Source organism: Equus caballus, chromosome 7 (assembly GCF_041296265.1).
Source record: "Equus caballus isolate H_3958 breed thoroughbred chromosome 7, TB-T2T, whole genome shotgun sequence".
NCBI lineage: Eukaryota > Metazoa > Chordata > Mammalia > Perissodactyla > Equidae > Equus > Equus caballus.
This window is the reverse complement of record NC_091690.1, coordinates 68,637,779-68,662,719: the sequence shown is the minus strand read 5'-3', so window position 1 is coordinate 68,662,719 and position 24,941 is coordinate 68,637,779. Positions and strand designations below refer to the sequence as shown.

Below are 24,941 nucleotides of genomic sequence, written 5' to 3'. Positions count from 1 at the left end.
ACCTATGCTCCTTGTACTAAATTAGCCTTCTAAACCAGAATATGTATAAAAGCACTTTATAAACCACATGGTCTTAGACAAATGCAAGATGGTATCATCATCAACATCATCTGGAACACTAGCTGAAAGTCAAGAAACCTGGGTTTCAGTTCTACCTTACAGTTAGCTGTATAATCTCAAGCAAATTAGTTCCCTTCTCTTGACCTCTGGATACTCTGTCATTTGAGGAGTTTGGAACTAAACATTCTCTAAAGGCCCTTCAAGATCTCATATTCTAGAATTTTCCCATTCTATGAAATCTATTCCCTTCTCTGTCTCAGCCGAGTGTTTTGGCTAATATGATTCACCAGCCATGAAGAATTTTGTTCACTGACCTCATATCCAAAAGGGGTGAGGAGGTAGGGAATAAGAAGAAACAATAAACAAATGATAGATAATGTAAAATAAAGTGTAGGTCATTGGCACACCCTGTCTCTTCAGCCTAGTTAGTACATCATTCCATTTTGAGTTTTTCTTTCTTTTTTTTTTTTTGTTTTTCATTGTACTTTATACCATTGTTTCAACATACCGAATTCTAGACCTTATGTCCTGGGGAAGAAGGTCAGAAAGTCAATATACAGAATTTTAGAACTTAAGTCCTGGGAATAAGATTAGAAAGGTTTTTTTGTTTGTTTTTTGGGTTTTTTTTTGTGAGGAAGATTGGCCCTGAGCTAACATCTTTTGCAAATCTTCTTCTTTATACTTGAGGAAGATTGTCCCTGAACTAACATTTGTGCCAATCTTCCTCTATTTTGTATGTGGGTTGCAACCACCACATGGCTTGACAAGTGGTATGTTGGTCTGTGCCCAGGATCCTAATCCATGATCCCTGGGTCACTGCAGCAGAGCGTGTGAAATTAACCACTATGCCACTGGGCCAGCCGCGAAGGTTAGAAAGTTTTTGAAGCTTTTTTCCCCCTCCTCAACAGTGAATTTCTCAAAACAACAATACCTGGAAACAAGTTGGAGTTTTTTAACTGTAATTTTGTATAGCCATATAACCATTTACAAAGTTATAACCAAATACTGTAACTAAATCATTCATTTGAACATTCCCTAGGCAGCTACATGTCTCTACTAATGTGGTGATAGAAAGATAAGAGAGTCCTATTCTCACCCTCAAGTCTCTCATATAACTCCTCCCCCATTCTCAAACTCTGTGCTCTAGCCTCAACGAACAGTTTCCAGTTCCCTAAGCCTCTGGGAACTTGATTAGCAGCCCATGAATAAAGCAAGAGACACCTGAATTTTGAGGTGATGGATGTGTTCATTAACCTGATTGTGGTATCAATTCACAATGTATGCACATATCAAGTCATCATGATGTACACTTTAAATATATACAGTTTTGTCAATTATACCTTGATAAAGCTAGGGAAAAAAATCTGGTATATAGTTCCATTTATGTAAAAAAAAAAAAAAAAAAAAAAAAAAAGGAAACCTGAACTAACTGAGAAAATCCTGTATTGACCAGTTTTATCCTAAGATGATTAAAACTTCAATTTCTATCACTGGCCAGATGGGGGCTTGATATTGAAGTTAAATTCAGAATTAAAAAAAAAATTTTCTTTCCAAACTTGAGGTTAAAGGTTTTTTATCTGCTAGATATATCTTGGCACAAAGCCAGGCATGGTTTAGTTAAAAGCAGGTAAATCTTAAAATTGCAACAAAAAGAATGAAATACCTAGGGATAAACTTAACCAAAGAGGTGAAAGACCTGTACACTGAAAACTATAAAACGTTGAAAGACATAGAAGAAGACACAGAAATAGAAAGTTATTCCATGCTCTTGGGTTAGAAGAATTAACATAGCTAAAACGTCCATACTCCCTAAAGCAATCTACAGATTCAATGCAATCCCTATCAAAGTTCCAATAACAATTTTCACAGAAATAGAACAAAGAATCCTAAAATTTATATGGAACAACAAAAGACCTTGAGTAGCCAAAGGAATCCTGAGAAAAAAGAACAAAGCTGGAGGCATCACAATTCTTGATTTCAAAATATACTACAAAGTTATAGTAACCAAAACAGCAAGGTACTGGCACAAAAACAGACACACAGACCAATGGAACAGAATCAAGAGCCCAGAAATAAAATCATACATCTTTGGACAGCTAATCTTCAACAAAGGAGTCAAGAACATACAATGGAGAAAGGAAAGTCTTTTCAATAAATGGTGTTGGGAAAACTGGACAGCCACATGCAAAAGAATGAAAGTAGACTATCATCTTACACCATACACAAAAGTTAACTCAAAATGCATTAAAGCCTTGAATTTAAATGAAATTTATACAAGAAAACATAGGCAGTAAGCTCTTCAATATTGGTCTTACCAGCATATTTCCAAGGACTGTGTCTGACTGGCCAAGGGAAACAATAGAAAAAAATAAACAAACGGGACTACATCAAACTAAAAAGCTTCTGCACAGCAAAGAAAATCATCAACAAAACTAAAAGACAGCCTAACAACTGGGAGAATATATTTGCAAACTATGTATCTGATAAGGGTTATTATCCAAAATATATAAAGAACTCATACATCTCAACAACAAAAAAACTAACAACCCAATTTAGAAATGGGCAAAAGATCTAAACAGACATTTCTCCAAAGGAGATACACAGATGGCCAACAAGCACATGAAAAGATGTTCAGCATCACTAATTATCAGGGAAATGCAAATCAAAACTACAAAGAGATATCACCTCACGTCAGAATGGCTACAATTAACAAGACAGGAAATAACAAGTGTTGGAGAAGATGTGGAGAAAAGGGAAGTCTCATACATTGCTGGTGGGAGTACAAACTGGTGTAGTCACTATGGAAAACAGTATAGAGTGTCCTCAAAAAATTAACAATAGAACTATCATATGATCCAGCTATTCCACTGCTGGGTATTTATCCAAGTAACACGAATACACAAATGTGTAAAGATATATGCACCCCTATGTTCACTGTGGCATTATTCACAATAGCGAAGACTTGGAAGCAACCTAGCTGCCCATCAAGGGATGAATGGATAAAGAAGATGTGGTATATATACACAATGGAATACTACTCAGCCATAAAAAAGGATGAAATCCAGCCATTTGTGACAACATGGATAGACCTTGAAGGTATTATGCTAAGCGAAATAAGCCAGAGGGAGAAAGTCAAATACCATATGATCTTACTCATAAATAGAAGATAAAAACAACAACAAACAACACATAGAGACAGAGATTGGATTGGTGGTTACCAGAGGGGAAAAAGGGTGGGAGGAGGGCGAAAGGGGTGATTAGGCACATGTATATGATGATGGATTGGAATTAGTCTCTGGGCAGTGAACATGATATAATCTACACAGAAAGTGAAATATAATGATGTACACCCAAAATTAAAAAAAAAAAAATCAGGTAAATCTTTGTGAAAACTGAGGAGCCTAGGACCTAGAACTAGACACAGAGGAGGCAGGCAGTCACTAAGGGGAGTTGCAAGGGTAGTTCAGTGGAGAGAATGTACACTGGAGAACACGACAGGGCTGTGAGTTCACTGAGAGCGAGTCATGCCTTACGCTCTTCTCTGGGACTCGTCCCTGGGACAAGACCTGGCAAAAACAGGTACTGTGTGTGCTGAATGAGTGAACACAGAAACAGAAACTGGGCATCACTTAGAAATGTGGGCAGTAGAGGCCACAAGGAGGAGGAAGCATGTTTGGGGAAAGCAGAAGCAGATTTTCTTCAGAAATTCAGGCAGACAGACCACGAGCAACCCAGGAGTCTGCCACTGGGCAGTGGGGCTCCAGCCACTGGCTTAAGGGTTTCGGTAAGACTGTGGTCTCTGAGAGGGGTAACTAAAAGCAGGAAAGGGTCCAGTCCTAGGTGGAATTTAAGACTACAAGCAGGTTGACAGGGAAATGACTCAAGAAAAAGAAAAGCAGGCAAAATCCCAAGGCTGACCCTAGCTAGCACACAAGATTAGGGCCAGAATTGAGCAAAAGGGACAAAGGATCCCAGAGCACTGACTTTATCCCGGGGTGCAGGGTGAGCCTGAGCTTGAAGGTAGAGTTCAGAGGCTCTGGCCATGAGTACAGAAGCGGAGGCTGGGGACCAGGTGATCCTGACAGCAGCAAACCTCTCGATCACTGCTGCCCAGACTTTCCCATTTTATGGATGAGTTAAAACACTGTCTCTTTGTTTATTAGCGCACTTTTAAAAACTGACACATGGGGCTGCTACTTTCTTGTTATGTCAAATATGGAAAAACTGTTGTTTACTATGACTGTCACTTCACACACACATGGACACTTTAATAAACGTGCACACCCATACAGAGAGAATCTCTGAATAAAGGGAAGTTTTAAAATCTGACTACATTTAGCTTTATGAAAACTGACTACATCTTCCTGATATTTTTCATTTTTGTCGTGGACTGAGGAAAATTTTCACAGCTCAGCACTGGTCTGTGGGTCCCTGTTTTGAAATATCTTTCACAGATCAGTATTTTCACACTGTGTTGCAGGCTTCCCAGGCCGCCACGGGAGAGAAGGAGGGGCAGGCCATTTGGGTCCGTCCAGCTCCAGTTTATAGCACTTGACTCTCTCCCCTATAACAATCAAGGCAGCTCCCTCTCACCTGTTTCATATATTGTGCTCCATGTAAGATTTGGTTAAGAAGCAATGCAAAAAAAAAAAAAGTTTGAAAATCACTGTTTTGGTCCCCAAACTCCTAGTTTACTATTCAAGGAACTGAGATCCACACAATGAATCAGCAATAAAGCTGAAATTAAAAACAAGGACCTTGACTCCCAATTCAGATCTGAGCGAGAAATGACCATACCTACTGACTTTGGAGAGTTCAGAACCCTATGCAGAGCGATACCTAACTGGATGTTTAATCGTAACCAAGATCTTCAGAGGTCCGAGGTGACTTACCTCTCAATACAAAGTCCTAATTCTACCTCTGTCAAAAATTAGAGTCAGACTGGGCTTTGGAATCTGGTCTGGGACCAATTCAACAATGATTTATTACCCTCCTTCACTAGAGATAATTGGAAGCACCCAAGGAACAGAAAAGGAGGTGCATCTCAGGAGGTGTTTGGGGGCTATCCAAGCCTTCTGGTGTAGAGGAGCTAGGATGAGATGCTCTCATCTCTAAGAGTCTGTGGGTTTTGGCAGGGGACACTAGGCTTAATCTATGCTGGCTGGGGTGGTGGGCTGGGGTGGCGGGCTGGGTGGTGAGCGAGAATGTCTGGTATAAAAAGGGAAGCAGGAAGAAGGATCAAAGCTTGGAAGGAAGAGAAGAGGGTCGGGTTTCCCCCTGTCTCCTTTTCCTCCTCCAGAGGGTCTACACTTCCCTGCAGGTCAGGGCCGCAGCCCGTTCCAGGACAATGCAGAAGTGTCTGTGGGGATTTGATGGAGTTCATGTCCCAACTCAAAGCCTACTCTTGGGGTGACCAGACCCAGCTGTAGACAAAAAACAACAAACAAACAAAAGATTGAGGAGGAAGGCCTGATATTTCAGGGTTATTTAGAATAACATTTTTTTTTTAAAAGGCATGAGGATTTCAGATCTGGCTGGAAACTGGTCTGGATGTTTATTTTCCTCATTGTCTCAGTGGAAAAAAAGGGTGGGTGATTCAGACAGCAGCCTCCGCCTCTGGGCTGGGGCCCGGGTCAGTCTCCACTCTGTTCTTTGCTCCTCAAGGGACCCATCTCAGCCTGGGGAGAAGCTGCATATTACCTCCCACATTTGCTCTAAGCTTCCAGCAAGGGTCCCCCAGAGGAGTTGAGAGATCTGAGCCCAGTTAAAAGAAAAAAAACCAAAAAGCAAAAGGTGGGGGAGGGAACAAGGGAGGAAAAGGTCTTCCCAGGGATGAGAAGAGAGAAAGGGTGAGGTCTCTGAGAAAGGCCTCTTTCCTCCCCACCCTTCTCCACTCCCGGCTTCTCCCCTGGCTCTCCCACTCACTGCGTCAGTGGGGAAGGACCAAGGTCACCAGAGGGCATCTGAGTGGACTGCCTGGCTCCACCGCGGCCCTCCCTGTGGTCAGAATTCCAGCTGGAATAAGGGATCCTGACCTTTAAGGCACCAATCATTCTCTCTGGAGAGGAAGGAGCTGTTTGAAGACCCCTGATAACATTCCTCCACTGGAGGTTGAAGATTTCCCCCAAAAGCATTCCTATGGGTATAATTTGATCCCACAGGGGACCCAGGACTTAAAATAATTTTGCTGTTGAGTTACTCGAGAAACTTAAGGGCTGCTAGAAGTTTAAATATTTAGAAAATATTCAAAGGGTGGGGGGAGCAGTCTCACCCAAAATTTTAATAGAGAAATGGTGGGGAAGCAATAAAGAACAGTTCGTTGTAACTCTGGGAATTCTTCATTCCATAGACCTAGACATGCGACTACTATGAAATTCCTGTCAGGGAGTACGAGAAGAAGGGAAAAGCTAAAATAATAGACAGGATATGGAGGAGGCTCTGGCTTTATTTCAAATTCTTCAAGAGTTTCAAAGGGGGCTCTGGTGGCCTAAACTCCCTGAGCTCTAGTTCACAGTAATTTGTTGGCTACTCTGAGCTGGATTATGTTACTTTGCTAACTGAGCCCTCAGAGGTTAATATTAATGTATAGACAGCACTTTACTTTCTAAATGGTCAGTTCTGAGGGATTTATAAACTTCTTGCTTCTCCTCCTTGCCGGGTATTTTGTGACTTACAAGCAGCCACGGTAAACAAGTCTGTGAAAAGGGGTTAGGACAAGTGAGAAGGGGTCAGCACACAGCCCTAGGATGGAGTTAAAAGCCACAGATTCTAGACCTGCAACACTGCTTTCTGGCCCTGTTACGTAATGCCTTTAAACCTTAGCTTCCTTACTTGTGCAATAGAAATACTGCCAGCAGCTCTGCCTATCATATTTTGTTTGTTTCCTTATACTCAAAGGAGACTGCATTAAGTGTTTTGTAAAGACTGTAAGGTTATCTAAAATCATCAGATACTTAAGTCATATCCTGTTCATCTTGACTTACTGATATAAAAACCATTATCACTGCAACTACTACATGGAAGACAGTGAAACAAGCAGCTGCTTTTCACATTGTGTACCTATACATGTTCCTAGCTTCCTCCCAACAACTCTGGGAGGGAGCATCATCCCCACTTCACAGATGATAAGACCTCAAAGAGATAAAGTTACTTATTCAACATCATAGAGCAAATAAATAGCAGGGCTGGGACTCAAGTACAGCCAGCCTGCCTTTCAGAGTCCATGTGAGAGCGGCTGGGCAGGCCCTGGAATAGCTACTGAATAAATGAAGGAGGGAGGGGATAAAAGGGAAGGAGAAGTCCTCAGCTTTGAGGATTCAAAAGGGTGAGGGCTTTCCTACCAGTGATGACTCCTGAGTCTATGAATAATTCATCAAAGCTCTGTGCTGAGAGTTGGTTCTTTTTGTGTGTGGTACATCTGGTCAGGGACAGCTGCCCACGACTGGGCCACAAATGTGAGGACTTGGATCCACCTGCTCGTAAAGCCAGCTCAGAGCAGCTTTCTGCTCCCTTACTCTGGGGGCTTAAGGCTATTTTGATTCCCAGAGGAAGGTGGAGTTCTTATTTCACTTGGGCACATGCACACACACACACACACAGCAAACAAAAACCAAATTACAGACAGGTGATATGAAATCTTCTTGATATTCATTCTTGGAACTGCTTTTCCTTCTTGAGCACCATCCCTGGTTTCCTTTTGGAAAGATTTCTCTATCAGGAGGTTTTTCCCTTTACCCTTATGTCGATATTTAGACTCAGTTTCACTCCTGGTCTGGTCTTGATCCTAGACAGTTTTATCCCAGACATTTTTGGCTGGAATATGTGAGGAATTGGAGGGTGGCAGTAGAAAGAAGAAGCTGGGGGTGGAGAGAAGGATGGAAAAAAAAAAAAAAAGACTCCATCTGCCATGAAATCTCTTCCAGCTGAAAGTGAAAAACAGAAGTTTTTTTGTGCGTCCCACCACAACTCTTAAAAAAAAAAAAGAAAATAAACAAAGAAATACGGAGTATCTGCTTGAGGGAGGCTCCCTATAGGAAGAAATTTCTATAGGACCAAGCAGCAAGCAGGGATACTGCATTGCACAGCTCCAGGAGATACCTCCACATATAACACAAGTGAATAATCCGTTGGGAAATATGAAACTTGAGGTGCTGCCAGCTAAGGTCTGTCTTGATGAATTCATAGAGAAGCAGAAGCATCGGGAGAGAAGAGAATTTTATTCCTATTCAACAAAGGAAACTAAGACTTCAACCAAGTGACTTGTCGCATAATCTCAGAGTTGTGATTTGAACTCAGGCATCCTCGCTCCGAGCCTACAGACTCACCAGTGGAGCCTGACAACTGGATTAAAGCCCTAGAAGTTAGTAAACTGGGAAGACTCCAGCCTGAGGATTTGAGCAATATGGGTTGGTGAAGTGAGGAAACCTGAGCCAGCTGTGCGACCCTGGGGAAAGAGTCAGGGAGTGCTTCCAGTCCAACACCTACTGTCCAAACTGGCAAAAATAGCTAGGTTTGATGCTGACAGACGTTAATACTTCAGAGGATCAGGGACAAAGAGAAAGCATATTATAATGCGAAGTGAGAATCAGGTTAGACAAGAATCCTGGCTCTGCAATTTTCTAGCTGTGTGACCTTGGGTCAAAATCTTAACTACCTCAAAAGATTACCATGAGGTTTTAGAAGGAACTTACATAAAGTTCCTACTTTTTGTAGAGTAGACGCTCAAAAAATAGCTGTTATTATTTCTTTTTGTGGCCGGTGAGCGTTAGGTACCAGTACATAGAGCTCCTTACATAAGTAAGGCAGGTGCTGACACTAATACCCAGGTGACTGGATTGTGCTCACAGGCCCCAGCAAAGGAGACCAGTGTTGCACTGAGGAGGGGTTCCAGGGTCAGATGAGAGTTGGACAGCTTGTCTGAACCCAGTCAAGGCAGGGGTGTAGACTGAGAAGAGCTTTAGTCCCAGAGTGCTAGGCAGAGAAGAAAAAGCACTCCGTTTCATTATTTGAAAAAAAACTGAAGCACAGTTGATAAAGTGATTAAATAAAACAAGGTACTTAAGCTAAGTAGGTAGTCAAATGTTAACTTCCTTCCTGCTTTTCCTCAGACTCTGACTCTCTGCTAAAAAAAAAACAACAACAACGCTGACTTGGGTGATTAAGCTCTAATTCCTTACCTGAGGGTTTTATAAATATAATCCACTTTTAAGAAAGCCTCTAAATTAAAACACAACCCCACTAGGAGGCTGCGTCTTTTAACATACCAGATTCTCTTATGAGAGAGAAGAAAAGCCTGCTGTCTTCATCAGCAAGATCTCACAAAGATTCCTAAACCTCTATCACAGACAACTAATATCCTTGCTCTAGTAGTTAAATCACTAGACACCTAAAAAAAATAATCCCCTTACAAAAAGAAGTTAAAGGTTTAAGGGAATATATCCTTCAATAGACAAAGCTGCTGAAAAAATACTGACTGGATTATCCGTCACCTCCTTACTGCCTCCGCTCCTTTCCTTCCCTCCCTCAGCTGGTGGTGCCTGGGCTGGTTTCTCCACCCCTGGTGGTGCCTGTTACAGCACTCCCCTGTGACTGTCTGCTTACACGTTTGTCCCCTCTACTAGACTATGATGTCTGAGCACTGAAACCCTCTCGTTCATTTTCGTAGCCTCCGTGGTTATGACAGGGACTGGCACAGAATATGTGCTCAATAAAGGTTTGCTGAATGAGTGAGTGAATGAACAATGTGTTAGTGAACAAACGAATCTTCCTTCCAAAGAAAGCAAGCAGAGAATGTGGTTCTACATACTCGTATTTGAATTAGACTTAAATCCTATCTAGTAAGAGGAAACGTTCAGATAATAACTATTTTTTAAATATGTGATTAAGAAAAAAGATATTTGCACCAAGAGGAATTTTTGCTACATCTCAAGGGTATGTTTTTCTTGGTAGGAACACCTCTAATCCCTAAGAAAATAATTCAATTAAATGCAATTTGACTTCTGGTTACTTTTATCCCTAACCCTACCTATTTCCTAAAAAGCTGAGGTAGTCACTGGACCTATTTCTTTATTTTTTTTTTAAGATTTTATTTTTCCTTTTTCTCCCCAAAGCCCTCCCCCCCCCGTACATAGTTGTGTATTTTTAGTTGTGGGTCCTTCTAGTTGTGGCATGTGGGATGCTGCCTCAACATGGCCTGAGGAGTGGTGCCACGTCTGGGCCCAGGATCCGAACTGGCGAAACCTTGGGCTGCCGCAGCGGAGCATGGGAACTTAACCACTTGGCAATGGGGCCGGCCCCTGTTTCTTTTTGCAATGAGTATTTTATTCCTTCACTAGGAATAAAATAAAGGTAAAAACAAAAACAAAATTCAAGAGGCCTACAAATGACAAAGATTTGGGGGAAATTAGAAATTCCACACAGGAAGCAAAGATGACACCAAAGAAATTAAGAGTAAAATGGGGGCTCATAATCCTTCTTCAAGGAAGATAAAAATGACAGAATTCCTAGCGCAGGACATCTAGTCTAGCTATAACTGGCTACACAATTGCAGGGCGTGGCATGAAGTGAAAATGTGGGGCCCCTGGTTCAAAAATTAAGAACTTTGACGCAAATAAATGGAAAGATATCCCATGTTCATGGATTGGAAGAATTAATACTGTTAAAATGTCCTTGCTACTTAAAGCCATCTACAGATTGAATGCACTCTTTATCAAGATTCCAATGGTATTGTTTACAGAAATAGAAAAAGAAATCCTAAAATTCATATGGAGCCACAAAAGATCTCAAATAGCCAAAGCAATCCTGAGAAAGAATAACAAAGTTGGAGGCATCACACTTCCTGATTTCAAACTACATTACAAAGCAATAGTAATCAAATCAGCATGGTACTGGCATAAAAAGAGATATATAGATCAATGGAATAGAATCAAGGGCCCAGAAATAAACCCATGCATATACAGTCAACTAATATTTGACAAGGGAGCCAAGAATACTCAATGCAGAAAAGACAGTCTCTTCAACAAAGGGTGCTGGGAAAACTGGACAGCCACACGGACAAGAATGAAATTAGATCCCTATCTTACACCACTCACAAAAAATAACTCAAAATATATTATAAAGACTTAAATGTAAGACCTGAAATCATAAAACACCTAAAAGAAAACATAGGGAAAAGGCTCCTTGACATTGGTCTTGGCAATGATTTTTTGGGTATGACACCAAAAACACAAGCAACAAAAGCAAAAATGAACAAGTAGGGCTATATCAAACTAAAAAGCTTCTGACAGAAAAAGTAGCCATCAACAAGCTGAAAAGGGAACCTATGGAAGGGGAAAAAATATTTGCAAACCATATATTTGATAGGGATTAATATCCAAAATATATAAGGAACGCACACAACTGAATAGCAAAAAACCAAATAACTTGATTAAAAAATGAGCCAATGACCGGAACAGACATTTTTCCAAAGAAGACATTCAAATGGCCAACAGGTACTACTCTGTGAAAGTGTCGAGGTCAAAAAAAGACAAGACAGACTGGGAAACTGTTCCAGATTGGTGGAGACTCAGAGACATGACTACTGAATCGGATATGGTATCCTGGTTTGAATTCTGAACAGAATAAAGACATTGGTGAAAGACATGCGACATCCAAATAAACTGTAGTTTAGTTAACAGTAGTATACCGATCAACGGTAACGTCTGTTTTGATAACCATACCATGGTTAAGTAAGATGGTACCCTTAGGGAAAGCTGAGGGAAAGGTATATGGGAACTTGCTGTACAATTCTGCAACCCTTCTGGAAGTCTAAAATTACTTCAAAAATAAGAAGTTTTACAAATATGCAGATTCCGATTCTGTAGGTCTGAGCAGTAGTCCTGAGCCTTTCCAACAACTTCCGAGGAGAAGCGATGCTGCTCTTCCACAAACCGCACTCTGAGTACCAAGAGTCTAGACCAGTGGTTCTCAAACTTAACCGTGCATCAGAATCACCTGGCACGTTAAAACACAGATTGCTTGAATGTACCCCTAGAGTTTCGGATTCACTAAGTCTAGGGTAGGGTCCCAGAATTTGCATTTCTAACAGGTTCCCAGATGATGTTAATTTGCTGATGAGTTAAGAACAGTTTTTATATTTTTAAAGGATTGTAAATTTTTTTTTTAAAACAGGAACATGAAACAGAGACTATATGTGGCCTTCAAATATTTACAGAAAATGGTTCCTGAGACCTGCACCCTTGCTACTCAGAGTGAAGCTTTTAAAAGATGCTAATGCCTTGGTCCCACACTCAGAGATTCTTAGTTAACTGATTTGTTATGGGTCCTTGGCATCAATATTTTTTAAATGCTCCTCTTTAATTCTGATGTGCAACCAGGTTTAAGAACTATTCATTTAGGCTCTCCTCCTGCCTCTAAAAAAACCTGCTCCTCAATCATCCCACAGTTGGGGATGAGTCCAAAGAAATGTCAGACAGCATTTTGGCAATTTAAAACTCATTTCAAAAAGCTGAGCTACTCTTTTATGAAGGTTAACAAAACACAAACATAAATCAGTATTTCCCCTTCTTTACCTGCCCCCCCCCCCCGTGCATATAAATGAACATGCAATTATACATCAATAATAATCACAAAGGAGCCCAAGCAAACAAACCAAAGTGGCAAGTGGCAAGTGTCACTGAGCAGGATAGTGTGAAATAGATGGGCTAGAACAGACAGAGATGGGCCAGAGAAGGGATCAAGGGGCGAGCTGCCCTGTAACAGGAAACAGGGCACAGAGTGCTAGACAGCAGAGGGAAGGGGAGAAAAGTGCAGGGCTGAGAAGTGGGATGGTGCTGAGGACCCTGAAGAAACCACCTTTAGCACAAGGTACTTTTAGCTTCCTCACAACCCCAACATCTTTGTTTCGCATTTGACATAATTAGGGTCAAGGGTCCCTCTAATATTTGGCCAATGTCTTCACACTCTTACTCTTTGCCTTTTACTCCTCTGCCAAAGAGGAAAGCTTTTAGCTGCAGCCTGCTCTCCTTGCTCAAGGAATCTGAAGGCTTCATCTCAGCCCCTACTGCTAAGCCTCCTCCAGGAAGCACCTCGCCCCTTCTGAGAAAGGTCCATGTCTGTTCTCGTACCTGTGCTCTCCTCAGCCTGATTGAAGCCACAGATCTGGCAGATGCTCTGGACCCACTTATTCATGTCCTCCTCTGTCTCGGCCACCAGGTAGAAGGTGCGCTCGCTGGTCTTGATGTCAAACACAAAACTATCCTGCAGCTCCTTCTTGTTGAAGGTCAGGCCTGCGTCCACCTGCTCACAGAAGTTCAGGTTGATGATCCGCAGGGGCTTCTTGGAGTGATCATTCTTGTAGTATTCCAGAACATCCGGGTCACCACTCATCCGGCCACTCCGCAGGATGAACCAGCGTTTCTTCCAGGCCTGAAGAGGAAGTAGTAAAAGGAGGGAAAAAAGTCATTAGCTATTTCAAAGCTTTTAACAGGTCCTCAGATATCTTAATCAGGTTAAGGAGGGAACTGTTGCATCTGCAGGCTGAATATGGCCTCTATCTCCCTTCCATATTGCCCCAGAGTTTCAAAAATGGAGTATTTTCGAATGCTTGTTAGTGCAGCATTTCACTATGGAAACAGGGTCTTATCATTATGAAATGAGGCGTGGCATTGCCACTTTTTAGATCAGGAAGTCAGATGAGGACTAAAACACTTTAAAGCAACTATTCCATTAGGCTAGAATACAGGCTCAAATTTATAGTACTTTTAGGCAGGCTGGAACTTGCAAAACCATAACATCTCAGTTTACAGATGGGGACTTCCACTAAGACATGGTGAGCTGAAGCAACAATGTCACAGTAAGTAGCAAAAAACAAGTACCCTAAAAAGCACAATGTGCTTTTTTACCAAATCATGATGCCTTGTTAGAATCACAGAGAAACCCTCCTAAAACTCCTCTGAAGCACATAATTTTAGGATTTCTTTTCCTGTCTCATTTACTGCTATATTCCTAGCACTTATAATAGAGCCTTGCACATACTAAGCGCTCAGTGTGTATTACTGGATGAATAAACTCCTTATATCATTCCACACTACAGAATTCAACACTTGATTGCATGTTCTCTATGTTGTCTTCTATGTTCCATCTCTTCAACAGGGCAGCAATCTGTGAGCAGCCACCACACAAAGTGGTAAAAAGATGTTACATATAATAGAGAGTCTTGGCTTGAGTCTATGCTTTTCCATCGACTTGCTGCGTGATTTTAGATTAAGTCATTTACCTCTTTGGATCTTGCCCCATTTATATAAGGAGAATCAACATCACCACCACCACCTACCTACCTTATAGGGTTTTTATTATGCAAATCCACCCAAAGCACTTTGTATACAACCCTAAAGCACTACAAATGCCAAGGGTTTGATTATTGTAATTCTTCAAACCCCACCAGGACCATTAACCCTACCATCTTTTCTCTCTCACCTTCTATCCCTGTCCTCATGTCCCTCTACCCAACTTTACTGCTGAGACCGTTCATTATAATCACTTCCTTGCTTCTTTCTCAATTCTTCTTATTTATCTGGGAAAACCACAACTTCTGGCTAAGCCTGAGGCTCTGCCTGTTCCCACACAGCTATACATAGCTGGAGAAAATCATACAACTATGTGGACTGGTCTCACTTTAAATCAAGGGGGCCCTGTGCTGCCCAACAATCCTACTACATTTACCTAGCCTATGTCTTTGTCCTGCTCTTTGGCAACAATATCTGAACTCTCTTTTTAAATCTCCAACACTTCTACTCCTTTGTTTCTTATTTCATGAGAAAATATAAACAATCAGAAGAGAATTTACACATGCTCCATCTCCACGTTTACCAACCTGCCTGTATCTGTAGCAAAGAACTCTGTTACTAGGGAACATGGACAGCTCATCCAATCTAAAGCCAACCTTCTTCCCCTCTCACCAACATGGAGACATCACTTTAACAACTCTCCCCTCCTCTGGAATCACTGCATTTTCCCTCTCTACTAGGATCATTCCCATCAGGACATCAATTTCTCGCATCTTAGAAAAAAAATTAAAAGCTTGACTTGACCCCACATTCCCCTCGAACTATGGCCCAGTTTTTCTACTCTTTACAGTAAAACCTCAAAGAGTTTTCTGTACTACTAATCTTGGTATCTTCTCCTCCCATTCTGTTTTTGAAAGCAATCTAATCAGGCTGCTCATCCTCCTGACACCACCACCACCACCACTAAAATAACTCAACAAAGGTCCCAAAGAGTTCAGAGCTGCTGAAACTACTCTGGGGCCTTACTTGATCTCTCAGCAACATCTGATAACAGTTTACTATTCCGTTCTCTTTGAAGCACTTTCTTCATTTGGCTTTAGTGTTCACTCTGAATTTTTCTCCTATCCCCTTGGCCTCTTTTTCCAACTCCAGTGCTGGTTCCTTCTCATCCCCCTGATCTCTAAACATCGGAATGCCCCAGTGCTCAGTTCTCAGACTCTTTCTCTCCTCTTTCTATATCCACTCCCTAGGTTATTTAATTCAGTTTCACAGCTTTAAAGCCATCTAACTCTGCAATTCCCAAATTTATATCTCCAGCCTAGACCTATCTACTGAACTCCACAGACTAATATCTAACTCTTCACTAACAAGCATCTCAAACTTAATGTGCCCCAAACTGAGCTCTTGATATCCTCCAAACCTGTTCTCCCTGCAATCTTTCCCATTTTAGTTAATAGCAACTCCAGCCTTCTAGTCGCTCAGACCAAAAATCTTGTGTCATTGTTGACTCCTTTCTTTCACATTCCACACCTAATCCATCAGAAAATCTTGTTGGTTCAAACAGTTCAAAATATGCCTACAATCAGACCATTTCTTTGCACCTCCATTGTTATTTACTTGGTCATTTTGTAGTCTTCATGCTTCCAGCCTTTCACTCTGCCATCTCTTCTCAACACAGAAGCCAGAAAAGCCAGATGTAAATCAGAACATGTCACTTCTACGTGCAAAAGCTCCAATGGTTTTCCATGTCACTCAGAGTAAAAGTCAGTCCTCACAATGGCCAATGGGCCTGATGTGACAGTCTCTCATCTCATATCTCTCTCATCTCCTGCCACCCTCTGCCTTGGCCATTCTGCTCCAGCCACACTGGTCTTAAACCCTGGCCAGACAAATTCCCACCTCACGGTCTTTGCGTTAGTTGTTCCCTCTGCCTGGAATACTCCTTCCCCAGATAGTTCTATTGCTTATTCTTTCACCAAGTCTCTATTCAAATATCACATTATTGCAGAGGCCATTCCTCACCACCCAACCCTCACATTCTCTTTCCTCCTTACTCTGCTATACCTGTCTCACTAGCACTGACATCATCTAAAATACCACATTTTTGTTAGTTATCTGCACCCACCTCCCAGAATGTAAACTCCACGAGGGCAAGGATTCGTTGTTTTTACCCCATGTTGCATCCTCAGTGTTTAGAATAGCTGGTTACCAATAAATACGTATTGGATTAGTTAATGAATCATTTTCTTACATGAACTCTTTACAGCATCTAGTAGGTTATGGGGATATAATAACCTAATAAGTTATTATTAGGTGCCTAATAAGCTTTAGACCGAAATGAAGATTAAGGTATAGCCAGACAGGATAGAGCTAAGAAAAATAAAAATAAGTACTATTTATTTATAATCACCTAAAACCTCGCCCAGGCCACTGCTTATAGAACTGTGTGTGTGCTTGTGTGTGTGCGCGTGCATGCTGTAGGTGCATGCATATACATGTAAGTGTGTGGGGAGCAAAGTATATTTTAAAAATATACTGTTAATAGTTTTGCTTGTGTTTCAGTTTATGTATCCCCTTCAGTGCTAGTCTCTGTAGAAAGAGCTGTCTCCAAATCACTGGTGTGCAGGTACAAGCATAAACACACACAGAGATACCCTCATAAACAAGAAAAAGGTGTTTGCTACACATAACATCAGAGCCTGTCAGGATCTGCTTCCAAGGAGGTGGCAGAGGCTGGTAAATGGCTACCTATAAAATGCTGATAAATGTATGACAGAGCAGGCAAGGTTGTCCAGTTTAGTCCCAAATTCACATCCTTCTTCTGCCATAACACCTTCTCTCCAACTCCATGCAAATTTCTTTAGAAACCCAACAATTTAGAACCAAGTTTAAGCAACCCCAAAGAGTCTAGCTCCAATGACAACTTCTCTGATTGCTTCAGCTGAAATGGACCTTTACTTCCTCTGAAATTTCATAACACTTTTTATGTACTTTTCATGGCAAGTCATTTTTTTTACAACATATTACAGGCATTTTTGTATTTGTTGTTTCTTCCCAAGTAGACTATGAACATCTCCTCTTCTTCTTTGTATCGCCATGGTAGATATTTGCTAAATGTTGCTAAGCAAGGCTCTTTTATCACTTTATCTTTCTCTCTCTGATCACAGAGATAAGAGAACCTTTCTTATCTCTCTGGCCTCATTTATGTTTCCTCCTTTTCTCTGTCTTTCCTTCCTTCCACCCATCCATCCAACATTTATTTATTTAGTACTTACTATGCTACAGGCATTATTCTAGATGTTGAGAATTCAGCATGAATTCCTAGTCTTACAGAACTTAGAGGTGCATAACAAATTACTTATTATTCTCTAAATGTGCCACATAACTGCATAACTGCATGTCTTTGCACAAGCTGTTCCTTCTTCCTGGAATGCCTTTCACCTCACCATGTCTATCTGGAAAATTCCTATGTCCTCTCAGTGCCAGCTTAAGTATTGCTTCTCCTGGATGGCCTTTACTAACTTCCCAGGTAGAGCTAACTTCCCCAGGTAGTGCTCCTGTCTTATGTTCCCTTAATGCCCTGCGCTTTCTTTGGCATTTCTTCTCTCAACTTTGGCATTTCAATCGCTTACATGTCTTCCTCCTCTTCAAGCTCTGAGCATCTTGAGGTTGGGGTCCTGTGTCGCTAACAGTTACTTGGCAGAGTGCCTAGCCTATACAGGAACTCAGTAAAGATCTGTTGACTTTTCTTTTCATGCAATCAGTATGTTAATTTATTCAGATTAATAAATACAACTTAAAAATATAAGTAAGCTTTCACAATATGAAGTAGGAAAGGAGGACAGCAAGAAGATTACAAAAAAGAGAGTAAGAAAGATAAAGGTATGCTGTGGATTCCTTTTTTTTTTTTTTTTTTTTGAGGAAGATTAGCCCTGAGCTAACTACTGCCAATTCTCCTCTTTTTGCTGAGGAAGACTGGCCCTGAGCTAACATCCATGCCCATCTTCCTCTGCTTTATACGTGGGACGCCTACCACAGCAGGGCTTTTGCCAAGCAGTGCCATGTCCGCATCCGGGATCCGAACCGGCAAACCCCGGGCTGCTGAGAAGTGGAATGTGCACACTTAACCACTGCGCCACTGGGCCGGCCCCATGCTGTGGATTCTTTATGACATGAGTTCTTTAGCATCTTGTTCCCTTCATTCTGATAAGTGCAGTGACCTTGTAATAAATATTTATATGAAGATCTGGGAGCTTCAGCTTGAATGTGTCCCATGATACGGAAATGAAAAATTGCTGTTGGTTTACTGACACATAATGCAAGAAAAATATGGGAACATGAGTCCTGAATATGTTATTAAGGAGAAAGCTTCTTCAGGACTGTTCTTATATCTACACAAAATCTCTGGCAAAAATTAACTCAAAATGGATCATGGATTTACACGTGAAAAACAAATAGAATTCAGCAAGATATAAAAAGAATTATATACCATGACCAAGGATGTAAAACTGATTCAATATTTAAAAATCAACCAATGTAATCCACCATATTAATAAGCTAAAGAAGAAAGACCACATGGTCATATTAATCAATGCGGAAAAAATATTTGATGAAATTTAACACCCATTCAAAATAAAACCTCTCAAAAAAATAGGAAGAGAGGGGGAATGTCCTCCATTTGATAAAGAGCATCAACAAAAGACCCACACCAACATTATACTTAGTACTGAAAGGCTAAATGTTTCCCACCCTAAGATCAGGAACAAGGCAAGGATGTCTGCTATTACCACTCTTACTCAACATAGTGTTCTAGTCAGGGCAATAAAGCAAGAAATGGACCTAAAAGATAAAAAAGTTTGGAAAGAAAGGAAAAAAATTGTCCTTATTTGCAGAAGACATGATTATCCACATAGAAAATCCCAAGGAATTTAGAAAAAACCTCCTGGGAATAAGAAGTGAGTCCAGCAGGCTCACAGGATACAAGATGAACATAAAAAAATCAATTTGCTTCTACATACTAGCAAATGAACAGGTGGACATAGAAAATAAAAATACAATGCCATTTATAATCACATTTAAAAAATGAAATAGGTATAAATCTAACAAAATATGTACAGGACATGTATGCTGAAAGCTATGCAAAGCTGATCAAAGAAATTTAAAAAACCTAAATGAAGAGGTATCCATGTTCATGTACTGGAAGATTCAACATAGTATATCTCTCCAAACTGATGTTTAGGTTTAACACAATTTCTACCAAAATCCTAGCAAGAGGTTTTTCCCCCCAAAGATTGGCACCTGAGCTAACATCTGTTGCCAATCTTTTTTTTCTTCACCTTTCCCCTTCTTCTCCCCAAAGCCCCCCCAGTACATAGGTGTATATTCTAGTTGTAGGTCCTTCTGGTTCTGCTATGTGGGAAGCCACCTCAGCATGGCCTGAGGAACAAGACCACGTCTGCACCCAAGATCTGAATCAGTGAAACCCCAGGCCGCTGAAGCAGACGGTGTGAACTTAATCACTCAGCCCTGGGACCGGCGCCCCCAGCAACAGTTTTTATAGACGTAGACAAAATTATTCTAAAATGTATATGGAAAGGCAAAGAAAGTACAGAAGTTAAAACAATTTTGAAAAGACAAAAGTCAGGGGGAATCAGTCCACCATTCTTCAATAATTATTATATAGCTACAGAGGGACACACACGTGGAACAATGGAATAGAACATAAAACTCAGAAATAGACCCACACAAATAGGCCCAACTGACTTCGGACAAAGGTGAAAAAGCAATGCAATGGAAAGGTGGCCCTTTCAACAAATGGTGCTGAAACAACTGGGCACCCAAAGGGGGAAAAAATGAACCCCAATCTAAGTCTCACATCTTATACAAAAACTAACTCACAATGAATCATGGACTTAAATGTAAAACTATAAAACATTTAGAAAAATAACTGGAGGTAATCTTTGGGATCTAGGACTAGGCAAAGAGTTTTTTGGATGACACCAAAAGCATAAGCCCTAAAAGGAAAAGCTTATAAATTAGACTTCATTGAAATTTAAAACTTTTCCTCTGCAAAAGACTTTGTTAAGAGGATAAAAAGACAAGCTATAGAGTGGGAGAAAATATTTGCAAGCCACATATTTGACAAAGGATAGTATCTAGAACATATAAAGAACTCTCATCACTCAACAGTTAAAGAAAAGAAACAATCCAATTAGGACATGGGCAAAAGACATGAGGAGACATTTCACTGAAGAGGATATACAGATGGCAAATAAGCACATAAAAAGATGTTCAACATCATTAGCCATTCAGGAAACACAAACTAAAACCACAATGGAGATATTATCACAAACCTCTCAGAATAGTTAAAATTGAAAAAAAATTGTAATAACACAAAAAGCTGGCATTGAGGCAGAGAAAATGGGTCACTCAAACATTGCTGGGGAGAATCTAAAATTATACAGCCACTTTGGAAAACAGTTTGGCAGTTTCTTTAAAAACTAAACATTCAACTACTACTGTATATGACCCAGCAATTGCACTCCTGGGAATCTGTCCCAGAGAAATGAAGATTCACATTCATACAAAAACTCATACGAGAATGTTAATATGAGTTTTATTTACAATAGCCCCAAACTGGAAAAATCTAGATGTCTTTCAATGGGTGAATGGTTAAATAAACTGTGGTACATCCATATCATAGAATACTACTCAGCAATAAAAAAGAAACAAAGTATTGAAGCATGCAAAATCCTGAATGGATATCTAAGGATTTATGCTGAATGAACAAAACCAATCCCAAAAGTTTACATTCTGTATGATTCTACTTACCTAACATTCTTGAAATGATAGAACTTAGGAATGGACAGCAGATTAGCGGTTATCAGTGGTTAAGGAGGGTGCTGGAGTGGGACAGAAGTGGGTGTTGTTGGGGCCGGCCCAGTGGCACAACAGTTAAGGACACAAGTTCCGATTCAGTGGCCCAGGGTTTGCTGGTTCAGATCCTGGGGGCAGACATGGCACTGCTTGGCACACCATGCTGTGGTAGGCATCCCACATATAAAGTAGAAGAAGATAGGCACGGATGTTAGCTCAGGGCCAGTCTTCTTCAGCAAAAAGAGGAGGATTGGCAGCAGTTAGCTCAGAGCTAATCTTCCAAAAAAAAAAAAAAAAGTGGGTGTTGTTATAAAAGGGCAGGATGAGAGATCCTTGTGGTGATGGAAATGTTCTGGATCCTGACTGTGTCAATATTGACATCCTTGTTGTGACCCTGTAGTATAGTCTTGGAAGATGTTACCACTGGGAGGAAACTTGGTAGGGGGTACATGGGATCTCCTGTATTATTTTTCAACTACATGTGAATCTAAAATTACCTCAAAATAAAAAGTTTCATTAAAAAAACCCTGATCCACAAGAGAACTAGAATGTTCATAGGTAGGAAATGTATTTAAAGAAAACCTTAAGGAGAAGACGAATATTTCTCTGAGAAGTAAAGATTATGGAGAGAAAGGTTGTTAATAGTTGGCTAATGATTATAACTGGACCCAGTTGTTCTCAATCTTTCCCACTCAGGGATGGAGATAGTTCATAAGGAATCACACTGTGAAAATATGAATAAACTTTAGAGTTCAGCCTCCTGAGTATGAGGGGACAAAATGGAGTGAACTGAGTCATGAGTATTTCTGAACCTACCAAATTACATGTCAGCTCTAGGAAATCTTGGCTATAAAGGCAGGCATGATTCTCTGCCCTGGGGAATAAAAATCCCCAGAGGAAAAAAAACATATAAATAAGGTGCCAGCCACCTTCTCCTATTTTTCTGTATAGTAGCCAGCCCCCAAGATAGCCCCCAACGAGTCTGACTTCCTAGTATAGCCTTATGTAGTGCCCTCCCATTCCGAATAAGGACGACCGACAGGATATTGCATAAATGACAATGTGTGACTTCCAAGGCTAAGTCATAAAAGAGACTGCAGCTTCTTTCTTGCTCTCCTTTGGATCAGCTGCCATGTTGTAAGGACATTCAAGCAGCACTAAGGAGGAGTGCACCTGGTGAGGAACTAGGCCTCCTTCCAGCCATGTAAATAAGCCATTCTTAGAAGCAGATCCTTCAGCCCAGTCATGCCTTAGGTGACTTTCTGACTGCAATTTCATGAGAGATCCTGAGCCAAATCCACCAAGCTACACTGCTCCTGAATTCCTTGCTCACAGAAACCATGTAAAATAATAAGTATTTATTGTTTTAAGCCAGTAAGTTTTGGGATCATTTGTTAGGCTGTAATAAATAATTAATACATTCTACTTTCCACCTCCAGGGCTTGGTGAGTGTAACCAATGGTAACCACTAGGAGGAAAGCCGTGTCTATTTAGAAGACAAGAAGCAGAGCCTAAAAGATAGACTAATAGGGGGCTGGCCCTGTGGCACAGCGGTTAAGTTTGCACATTCCACTTTGGCAGCCCAGGGTTAGCCAGTTCAAATCCTGGGTGCGGACCAAAACACTGCTTGTCAAGCCATTCTGTGGCAGGCGTCCCACATATAAAGTTAGAGGAAGATGGGCACAGATATTAGCTCAGGGCCAGTCTTCCTCAGCAAAAAGAGGAGGATTGGCAGTGGATGTTAGCTCAGGGATAATCTTCCTCAAAAAAAACCAAAAAGGACTAATAGGCCAAGGGAACAGAAGAATCCAGAAACGGACTCATACATACATGATCACTAGATTTATGAAAAAGATGATACTGAAGTGCCATGGAGAAAAGAATCATGTTTTCAATAAGTGGTGCTAGGTAAATTCAATAATTATGAGAAAAGAAAGATTCTTGATCCTTATTTCATGCCATTTGTGAAACTTAATTTCAGATCATTATAAGCTCAAATGTTAAAGATAAAACAATAAAGCATTTAGAGGAAAATATCTTCATGACATTGGGGTAGGCAAAGATTTCTTGAATACACCAAAGTACTAATACAAGACACAAAGTAATCAATTGTACTACATTAAACTTAATTCCTGGTCATCAACAGGCATGATTAAGAGGATGAAAAACCAAGCTAAGAGAGTGAGAGGAGATATTTGCAATACATATATCTAATGAAGGACTCATATTCAGAACATATAAAAAAACTCCTACAAATAAGCAAGAAAAAGACCACTCAACAGAAAAATGGGAAAAAAGATTTGAATAGGCATTACACAAAAGAAGACATCTAAGTGGCAATGACCACATAAAAGGATCTCAAATTCATTAGTCATTAGGGAAATGAAAATTAACACCACTACACAACCATCAGAATGGTTATAATGAGAAAAACTGACAATAGTTAAGTACTGGGAAGAATATGGAGAAACTGAAACACTCATTCCCTGTTAGTAGCAGTGTAATTTGTTAAAACCACTTTGGAAAACAATGGCACTATCTACCACAGCTGAACATACTCACATCCCAGGACCCTGCAATTCTATCCTAGGTACACACCCAAAATAATTGTGTACATATATTCACCAAAATACACGTATAAGTATGTTCGTCGCAACACTATTCATAATAGCCCACATCCTGCCTGCCTTTCTGCACTCCTTATTTCCAGTACTTGTTACCTATAATCTAGACTATTGTCATAGCTTCCTAACCAGTTATCTTAACTTAATACTTATAAATGCTTCCAGTTTAATGTTCCAGTTTAATCAGAGCAAAGCTCTGATCATGTTACGCCCCCCCACTATCCAAAAATTTAATGGCTTTCCATCACCTGCACAGCAAAGTCCAAATTCTATGGCTTAGCTATTAACTAAAAAATTTTTACTCATTTTCAGTGTGGTAAATCATAAATAAAATTTACCATTTTAACCACGTCAAGTATACAATTCTGTGGCATTAAGTACATTCACATTGTTGTACAGCCATCAATACCATCCTTCTCTGGAACTTTTTCATCTTCTCCAACTGAAATTCTATATCCTTTAAACACTAATACCCCACGTCCCCCACACCCCAGTCCTTGAAAATCACCATTCTACCGTCTGTCTCTACGAATCTGACCACTTATATGTGGAATCATACAATTTTTGTCCTTTTGTGACTGGCTTATTTCACTTAGCATGATATCTTCAACATTAATCCACATTGTATCTTATGTCAGAATTTCACTTCCTTTTAAAGGCTGAATAATAGCCCACTGTATATATACACCATATTTTGTTTATCTATTCCAGCTGTTGATGCACTCTCGGGTTCTAACTTAGTTTGAAGGCCTTCACAATCTAGCTCAGATCTACCTTTCCATCTCATCTCTACTCCTTTATTTATATATATACTTTGTTACCATTCAAACCAAGTAAAATTTTCACTGTTTCCTAAACACGTCTGGTGCTTTTCCACCTCCACACTCAACTTCCCTCTGTCTGAAAAGCCTCCCAATCTTCCTCCCTTTCTAAACTCTCCGAAGTTTTGCTTATACTTGAATGCTATTCTGTCATGTCACCATTTTTGATCATCCTTCACCAACATCCAGAGCTCTTTCAGAAGAGAGGATCTTATCTTCCTCGTCCCCAGAACCTCAGACAGGGCCTTCCTTCTTTGCTGTAAGAACTCTCATTT

The 24,941-nt window shown here is 40.5% G+C and overlaps 1 protein-coding gene across 2 annotated transcripts in view; it reads right to left on the bottom strand.

The window, feature by feature from the left end:
* Positions 1-24,941, bottom strand: part of GAB2 (GRB2 associated binding protein 2) — a 181,343-nt gene that overhangs the window by 45,576 nt on the left and 110,826 nt on the right. For both annotated transcript variants that reach the window (XM_023646534.2, XM_070274335.1), the window contains one exon: positions 13,185-13,485. In XM_023646534.2, coding sequence (XP_023502302.1) covers positions 13,185-13,485 — 301 coding nt within the window. The remainder of the gene's footprint in view (positions 1-13,184; positions 13,486-24,941) is intronic.